The 9548-nt window shown below is 39.0% G+C and overlaps 1 protein-coding gene across 1 annotated transcript in view; it reads right to left on the bottom strand.

Annotated features, from left to right (window-relative positions):
• Positions 1-5360: 5360 nt before the first annotated feature.
• The window catches only part of CCDC158 (coiled-coil domain containing 158), a 162167-nt gene continuing 157979 nt past the window's right edge, over positions 5361-9548 (bottom strand). Inside the window, exon 23 of the mRNA XM_073655208.1 lies at positions 5361-5511. Within this exon, the coding sequence (XP_073511309.1) occupies positions 5456-5511 (56 nt within the window). The 3' untranslated portion in view covers positions 5361-5455. The remainder of the gene's footprint in view (positions 5512-9548) is intronic.

Genomic DNA, 9548 nt, shown 5'->3' with positions numbered 1-9548 from the left:
TTGAAAAAAAAACCACTCCCCCACAACAACCCTATTTTACCCTTTTATTAAGCATAAAAATCAAAAATCAAAGTTATCCTCACCTGTCCGCCAATCATCCATTAATGCTGATGTCCCACGACGATCCAAATGGTTTGGTGAGCGGTCACACCAGTGATGCGATCTCTCAGCACCACAGCCGGCTCACACTGAGCTCAGCGCGAGAACTGCGTGAGCGTGAGGCTGTGTGTGACCGCCAGTGATGTCATTAAAGTTACCGCAGGCAGTGATTTTCATTTCATTCACACATACAGATTTTGTCTCTGAATTTGGAAAAGCAGATTTGGTCAGGATATTTGGTCTCAGAAAGAAAGTGGGTGTAACAGAGGAATGAGGGAGGGGATTTGCACAGTAAGTAAAGAGCTTGAAAAGAAAATAAGATGCTGTGTAGTTTAACCCCTTAAGGACGGAGCCAATTATGTCCTTAATGACCGGGCCAAATTTTACAATTCTGACCAGTGGCACTTTATGAGGTAATAACTCGGGAACGGATCCCACTGATTCTGAGACTGTTTTTTTGTGACATATTGTACTTAATGATAGTGGTAAAATGTTTTCAATGAGACTTGCGTTTACTTGTGAAAAAAAGGAAATTTGGCGAAAATGTAGAAAATTTTGCAATTTTCAAACTTTGAAGTTTCATGCCCTTAAATCAGAGAGATATGTCACACAAAAGAGTTAATAAATAACATTTTCCACATGTCTACTTTATATAAGAACAATTTTGGAACCAAACATTTTTTTTGTTCGGAAGTTATAAGGGTTAAAAATTGCCCAGCGATTTATCATTTTTCAAACAAAATGTAAAAAAACATTGCTTTAGGGACCACATCACATTTGAAGTGACTTTGAGGGATCTATATGACAGAAAATACCCAAAAGTGACACCATTCTAAAAACTGCATCCATCAAGGTGCTCAAAACCACATTCAAGAAGTTTATTAATCCTTCATGTGCTTCACAGGAACTGAAGCAACATGGAAGGAAAAAATGAACATTTAACTTTTTTTCACAAAATGATTACTTCAGACCCAATTTTTTTATTTTCACAAGGGTAATGAGGGAAAATGGACTGCAAAATTTATTGTGCAATTTCTCCTGAGCACGCCGATATCCCATATGTGGGGGAAAACCACTATTTGGGCGCACGGCTGGGTTCGGAAGGGAAGGAGCACCATTTGACTTTTTGAATGTAAAATTTGCTTGAATAATTAGCAGATACCATGTCACGTTAGGGGAGCCCCTAATGTGCCTAAACAGTGGAAACCCCCTACAAGTGACACCAGTTTGGAAACTAGACCTCTCAGGGAACTTATCTAGATGTGTGGTGAAAATCTTGAACCCCCAGGTGCTTCACAGAAGTTTATAACATTGAGTCATAAAAATAAAATTTTCACATTTTTCAAATGTTTTTCAGCCCCAAATTTTGCATTTTCATAAGGGTATCAGAAGAAATTGCCCTATACCATTTGTTGTGGAATTCCTCCTGAATAAGACGATACCCCATATGGGGGAAAAATCACTGTTTGGGTGCTCGGCAGAGTTCGGAAGGGAAAGAGCTCCATTTGACTTTTTGAATGTAAAATTTGCTTGAATAATTAACGGATCCCATGTCGTGTTTGGGGAGCCCCTGATGTGCCTAAACAGTGGAAACCCCCCACGAGTGACCCCATTTTGGAAATTAGACCCCTCAGGGAACTTATCTAGATGTGTGGTGAGCACCTTGAACTGCCAGGTGCTTCACAGAAGTTTAGAACGTAGAGCCATGAAATTAAGAAATCAATTTGTTTTCCACAGAAATGTACTTTTAGCCCTAATTTATTTATTTTCACAAGGGTAACAGGAGAAAATGGGCCCCAAAATGTATTGTGCAATTGCTCCTAAGTACGGAAATACCCTATATGTAGGGGAAAACTACTATTTAGGTGCACAGCAGGGCTTGGTAAGGAAGGAGTGTCGTTTGGAACGCAGACTTTAATGGAATGGTCTGCGGGTGTCATGTCACATTTGGAGAGCCTCTAATGTGCCTAAACAGTGGAAAACCCCAACAAGTTACCCCATTTTGGAAACTACAACCCTCAATGAATTTATCCAGGGGTATAGTGAGCATTTTGAACCAACAGGTTCTACACAGAATTTGATAACATTAGGTCGTCATACTGCAAATTTTCATTTTTTTCACGAAAATTTAGTTTTAGTCCCAAATTTGTAATTTTTGCAATGGATAATAGAAGAGAACGGACCCCATAATTTGTTATGCTATTTCTTCCAAATGCGATAATGCCCCTTATATCATCAGAAATTACTGTTAGGCCACACGTCAGGGCTGAGCAGGAAGGAGCACTATTTGGCTTTTGGAGCATAGATTTTGGTAGAATAGTTTGTGGGCGACATTTGCAGAGGTGCCAGAACAGCAGAAAAAACCCAAAAGTGACCCCATTGTAGAAACTAAACATCTCAATGAATTCATCTACTGCTGCAGTGACTATTATGTAAGATCTACACCAGGCTTTATTTTGGAGAATTCCAAATATGCCAGTTTAGTGCCCATACATTGTGCCCCCATAAAGTGTAGTGCCTTCATACATTTCTCGTGACACACACCACGTAAATTAAGTGCTCTCCCCGCTACAATAATGCCAAACATGTGGCCGGTTTAGGCACAGTGAGGCTCAGAAGGAGGGGGCATTTGGATTAGGGAGCGCAGAATTCACTGGATTTAATTTGAGGGGGTGGGAGCCATGTCGCTTTTCCAGAGTCTTTGTTCTATCAGTAACGTGGGACCCCCTATAGTCCCAGTGACAGACCTGAGAGGGGGCTAGTTTGTGTGGGATAAATTACGGGTTTTATTGGTAACATTTTGGGGTACATCATTTTTGATTGCTTCCAGAATAATACTGGATTGCCAGTCTACGCTGAGCACTTACAACAGGGTTTCCGTGTAAATCCCATAAAAATGCGAAGGAACCACTTACCACAAAGAGGCAGATGGAGACACTTTGGAGTCCGTTTGACATCTGCTCCGGCGATTTCCATCTATTTAGGCGCACACAGATCTGTGGTCATCCGGTCATCCACACTTGTGCGCTAAAAAAAAGCATAAAATGATGGGACGCCACCGGAACAGAGACCAGTCCAAAGGGACTTCATCAGCCTCATAAGTGAGTAGCTCCATCTGGGTTTTTTGTCTGAATTGCGGTTTTGGCGAATTTACAAGGAAACCGAAACGTAAGCGCTCAGCGGAGAGAGCAGGCTAAATGTGAGCCGAGCCTTATTCCAATTTTTTTGGAGGCAGAATGAAGACATAGACAGCAGTACCAGAATAGTTCTTCTTTTTTTTTTTTCGTGGGTCACCGTGCGGTATAAGTGATAAGGCGGATTTATTCTTCGGGTCAGTGCGATTACAGCGATACCAGATTTATATGGTTTTTTTTGGGTTATGTTGCTATCACACAGTAAAAATGCTTTTTTTTATAAAAAGTAGTTATTTTCATTGCCATATTCTGAGAGCTGTAACTTTTTATTTTTGGGGCGAATAGAGCTGTATGATGGCGTATTTTTTGGGGTACGAGTTCCAGATTTTTTTGGTACCATTTTGGGGCACATAGTACTTTTTGATCGCTTTGTATTCAGATTTTTCAGACCAGCAATTCAGTTATTGTTTTTATTTTTTGCGCCCTACACCATGTGGTAAAAGTGATAAGACCGATTTGTTTGTCGGGTCAGTACGATTACAGCGATGCTAGATTTATATATTTTTTATGATTTACTATTTTTACAGACTATGAACAATATTTTACAAAAAAGAATTAAATTTTGCATTGTCACATTCTGAGAGCTGTAACTTTTTAATTTTTTTGCCGAATGAGCCATATTATAGCTTGTTTTTTGCAGTATGGCTTGGCATTTTTATTTATATCATTTTTTTTACATACAACTTTTTGATTGCTTTTTATTCAATTTTTTGTGAGTGAGTATGATGAAAAAGCCTCATTTTTGGCATGTTTTATTTTTGTTTTTTTTACGGCATTCGCCAAATGGACTAAATAACGTCACATTTTTATAGAGTGGGTCGTTCCGGACACAGCGATACCAACTATGTGTACATTTTTTAGTTTATTTTTGTTTTATCACAAACGCTGCGTTTTGAGCAGCGATACCGATTTTAGTGATTTGTGTGCACTTGTTGTGTGTTTTTTTTATTTACTTTTTTACACATTTTATTTAATTTTTTTCACTTTTTCACCAAGTCCCACTTTGGGACATATGTGATTGTTACTTTACTGATCTCATACAGTACAGTACCTCTGTACTGCAGTGTATGTGACCTGTCAGTGAGTCACTGAACTCACTGACTGTGCCTGAGAGATCCAGCTTAATGCTGGATCTCACAGGCCACTGTGCCCTGGGATTATCACGTGATCTCAGGGTACCATGGTAACCATTGGGACCTGCGATTCTCATCGCGGGGGTCCAAAGATTACTAAGGGGGTCTTGCGACCTGGTAAGCACTTAAATACCGTTGCGAGGATAATTTAAGGAGTTAATCGGCCCCGATCGACATCGATACCAGCCGGGGCCGATACGGAAGGGTGTCAGCTGTGTGGGACACCCGCAGGAATCGCAGCCGGGCAGCGCTATTCACTTATTACACAGCGACGCATTTTAACGGTGCTGTGGAATAAGTACCCTTACCGCGTAAAAATGCGCTACGGTGGTCGTTAAGGGGTTAATGTGGATATTTTGATTGAATTTAAATAAAATAAGAAACAGTAGCACCTGCAACATGTATATAAAAAAGTTATATTCATTTTGGCCTTAAAGTGACTAGGACAGTCATATCTTGCTGTGAGTCCAGTGGCACTTACAATGGTCCAGGTTTAGTTTGGACCATTTAGGTCTTAACTCAGCAAGCTGTTTTGCCTTAAAATTTATTTTGTTTATTTCCTGGATGCAATAAATAGATGTAGGCAAGCCTTGTTTTGGACTTTCCATGTTTCAATGTTTTGCACATATATGAAACCCATTTACTCAGGCTTCTCAAAATCCTAATATTCCAGGACGTAAATTGTGGCCATTGGTCTACTGGATGCATTTGGAAACAATACAAGTTATCACAAACTTCTCAAGATCTGAAAGGGGGTTACTGTACATGCATGTGGCAAATACTTAAAATTGGCATCATTTCTAATTGTATGGCTTCTTGGTGGGCCATAGGATGGCAGATTATAAAATATATTCTTTACTGTATATACAGACATTACATTTTTTTATTTATATTTTTATATATACACAAATTCATTGTACATAGAATCTTACAAAAATTGATAACAGACATAAAAAACATAATTCATTCTCAGACAAGTAAAAAACTCCACAAACTCCACATTTAGTAACAGGCAGTCTGTCCTATCATTCAGGTTTCACAACTGAAAATGTTTCCATCTGCTGTCCCAAAGATTAAAGACATTTCTGAAATACAAAAAAAATGGATTATGTTTTCTACATAAAAGTTAATTCCTTAATGTGCAGAGAATTTTTAAACACTTTAGAACACAAAATTAAGTGAAATTATGTATTGCTTAGGTCTCCTTCACACACTTTTTTTTCTGTTTTTTTTATGGCTTTAAAAATGCCTTGATTTTCTAGTGCTTTTCCTGGCATTTGCTATTTCTTGAAAATGTGTACATTATTTTTACACTTATTATCTTTTTCAGAAAAAAAATGCTCCAAAAATGAAAAAAGAACATCTGGCTGCAGCAATTTTGAAAGCAGAAGCAGCGCAAAATGCCATTAAAAACAAACCAATGCCCTGTGTGTAATACCATTTTCTAAATGTTCATTTTCATTTGACAAACCTTGAAAGACTGAATTGTACCAGACAATATGAAATTTAATCATCATATATCTTAGCAGTTAAATATGCCTCCTTAACCACTTATAAGCCACTACTTCTCCTCGCCCCCTGCTGTTCCTGAACACATCATTCACTCTGAGAAAACTGCTAGAATCATTATCCTCCAAGAGAATAGATTGCCTGCTCATGGAGGAATCAGTTTACAGCAGCCTAATGAACTCGAAGCAGCGTGGAAGAGAAGCTAAAGAACAGATTGTGCTGTTGCTTTTTAGTGTTTATCTGACCCCAGAGATAGATTCATAGCTACACTGCTCAGTACTGCTGTATAATGGCCTTCATGCTGTTGCTTCTGAACATGAGCTACATAGGAAAAAAATGCATGAATTCCTATTGTCTCTCTGTACTGTGTATGGGAGATCTTTTCTAATGTTATATGAGATGTTCTAGACTCTTTTAAAACTAACTTTTTAAAGTATCTTTCTTTCTAGTTATTTATTATTGCACTTACTGGGCACTCGTGGTTCTTCTTACCCTATTAATTGGGATGTGAAAAATCACCTTTTCTTATTAGAAAAATCCACCGCTATAGCCTGTTAATCAGGTAGCTCATGTAGTTGTAGGGAACAGTTTAGTCTTAGCCATGTAGTAAAGAATTCTCGGGCACCACGGCACAGGGGGACTTCTATAATACTCACAGGGATGTATCCCTATTACTGATTTGAGGGGTAAGGTGACACATGCTGGGTTGCAACTCTTCTAGAGAATTGGATGAGATCTGACTAAAATGGGCAGTTACTGGAGATCTAAGGCCCACTGGGGAATGCCTACACAAGGTGTCAGCTTGATACAGATTTGTGAACCTGGGGCAATCTAGTTAAAGTCACTACTGCTGTTTTCTTTTTGTTCAAGTTTCTGTAATGTTAGAAGATGGAACTACTAATGCTGTGGTACACTGCAAATTAACACGAGTTTCTAAAATTACTCAGATTTTTTTTGCACTTGTTTACAACTGATGCTGGGAGTAACCCTTTACTTATTTGAAATTGTAGACATAGTTTTAGTGCTAATGAATACCATTAATTATTTTGTGATGGAGGCATTGGTCAGATGATTAGATGATATATTACACAAGTGAACAGTCAGTTTTTGAAACTGATGTACTGAAAGTAGGAAAAATAGGCAAACACAGTGATCTACGTGACGTTGATAAGGGCCAAATTGTGATGTTTAGGAGACTGGGTCACAGCATGTCTAAAACCACAAGTCTTGTGTGGTGTTCAGTATGTAGTGGTTAGTACCTACCAAGCACCTTCAGAGTTATTGTAAAGTCCATACCTTAACTTTAACAGTTATTGCGGGGTCTCTATACCTAAAAAAGTCAAAACTGTTTTAGTAGCACAAGGGCGACCAACACAAACTTAGGTAGATGATTTAATGTTTTGGATGATTGGTATATATTTGTTCAGTCACTTTTTCCCAGTTATGCACAGCTCCCTGAAAACATTTACATCTGCTGCTAGTGCAGCAAATTTCTTATGACATTATGAAGTGCTTTGCAAGTTCATGTTCATTTTCCAGTTAACAGGCCTCAGCAATTGGAACAAAGATGTCATACCTCAGTTTGGGGATTCAATCTAGTGACCTCTTGCTGCATGGTTGGTTCTTCTTTCTGCTGAGCTATTTCCTTTTCTTCATTGTGCAATTGCTGATGGTTTCTATTGTCTTTGTTTTCCTTTAGTGGTTTGCTTCTCTCCAGGTATTTCTCATTTTCCTGTTTGGTTTGCCCTATTAAATTCTGGGTGACATTCTTTTATGTTCTCCCTTTACTACACTTCCTTGCTGGCTATACCTCTTGGTGGATGTGTGTTCAGGAGTTGCAGCCCTTCAGCTTAGGGGTTTACCTTGCTTGGTAAATTCCAGTTGTATTCTTGCAGTGAGTCTGATTGCTTTCCCTCCCAGCATCTTTTCCTTTTACCACTGTTAGGTTTCTGGGAGGTTATACTTGTTTCTTTTATTTTGGTTCTCCTTAGCTTTCCCTCTCTACCCTATATGAATGTGTTTTATTTTCTCTCCCTGGGTTTTCTTATCTTACTTTACACTTTCCTTTCCCCTTGTTGGCAGTGTGTTGGGGCCTCCGCTCTGGTTCCTAAGGAGGTATGAAGAAACCCCTCAATGGCCTTTTAGGGAGTTAATTCCCAGGTAGTGTTTTTAGTTGTGTGGCTAAGGCTTTTCTAGTCTGTACAGGGACCAGTTGAGTGTAGGTGTAGTGTTTCCCATGTGTGAGTGTGTACACATTCATACCGTTATCAGCAGCCGATTAGTGCATTCTGAGGCGTCAGCATAAATCCAGAAAATGCCTTTTGTGCACAACTGCAGTCTTTATCCTTGGAGGTTGCAGATATCAAGCGTCAACAACAGTTTGCATGTTCTGTTTCCCCGAATGACTCAGGCCTACAAAGCATCGCAGTTTAGCCCCAGGTAAAGTTGCTGGATTGCTTTGACAGGGACAGAAATACATTTTATGTTTTTTCTGCCTTCTGTAAATTATACTTTGGCCTACGTACTATCTCGGCTAGGTCCAAGAGTCAACAAGTAGCCATTGCTTTGTCTTTACTCTGTGGAAATCCAGAGGTTTGGGAATTTTCTTTACCTGAGGATTCCCCAGTGTTTTCCTCTGTTGAGGCATTTTTCTCGGCTCTTGGCCTCATTTATGACAACCCTGTCAAAATCACTGTGGCTGAATCCAAGATCCATAAGTTGGTTTAGGGAGGCCGTAAAGCTGAGGACTACTGCTCATAGTTTAGATGCTGGGCAGTAGAGACCCATTGGAATGACCCCTTGGAGTCAGTTCTGCTAGGGACTTTCGGATCAGATTAAGGATATTCTGGTCTACAGGTTCCTGGCCACAATCCCTCGAGGAGGCTATGAGACTTGCTCTTCATTTAGAAAGACGCCTGCGAGATAGACACATTTAAAGGCGTTTTAGTGGCATTTTCCGCATTATTAGTTGAAACTTGTGAATCTATGAAAATTGGTGTTTGCAGAGAGTAAGAACTCGGAGCATCAGCTCATTTTTGTTTATACTATGGTCATTTGGGTCATGTCGTTATTCAATGATTCAAATATAATAATGAATTTCTAAAAAAAAAGGATGATGCTTTAAAAGGTAAAGATACAGGTTCCAAAAAAGGTTCAACCATCTGCTTTTCTTCTTACAGGTGTCTCTAGAGACTAAATCTGTTTTTATTTTTAAGCCTGCATTTGTAGATTCAGGTTCGGCATTGAATCTAATTGATCATGATTTCACTATAAACTGTGGTTATAATTTCTCTTCCCTCGGCCTTTCCATGCATGTTTTGGCAACTGATAACTCTCTTCCTTCAGAAAATCATGTTACTATGAAGGTCGAGAATGTATGTATGAAAGTAGGAGTATTACATATTGAATGTATCTCATTCATGTTTTTTTTTCGCTACCTGCCAAATTTGTGCTAAGCCTGCCAAGGTTAATTAAGCTAGACAACCAACAGAAGATTAGACCCCTAAAATATAACTTTTATTCGAATATGCTAAAAAGGACTCAGTAGTCACCATAACAACAAACACAAAAACAAGACAAAATGCCAGGGAACAGGGATAAGTCACACATCAGT

The sequence above is a fragment of the Phyllobates terribilis genome, unplaced genomic scaffold (genome assembly GCF_046119375.1).
Source record: "Phyllobates terribilis strain yellow unplaced genomic scaffold, ASM4611937v1 Scaffold_1__5_contigs__length_1240528914, whole genome shotgun sequence".
NCBI classification, from domain to species: Eukaryota; Metazoa; Chordata; class Amphibia; order Anura; family Dendrobatidae; genus Phyllobates; species Phyllobates terribilis.
This window is presented reverse-complemented; position numbering and strand designations above follow the sequence as displayed.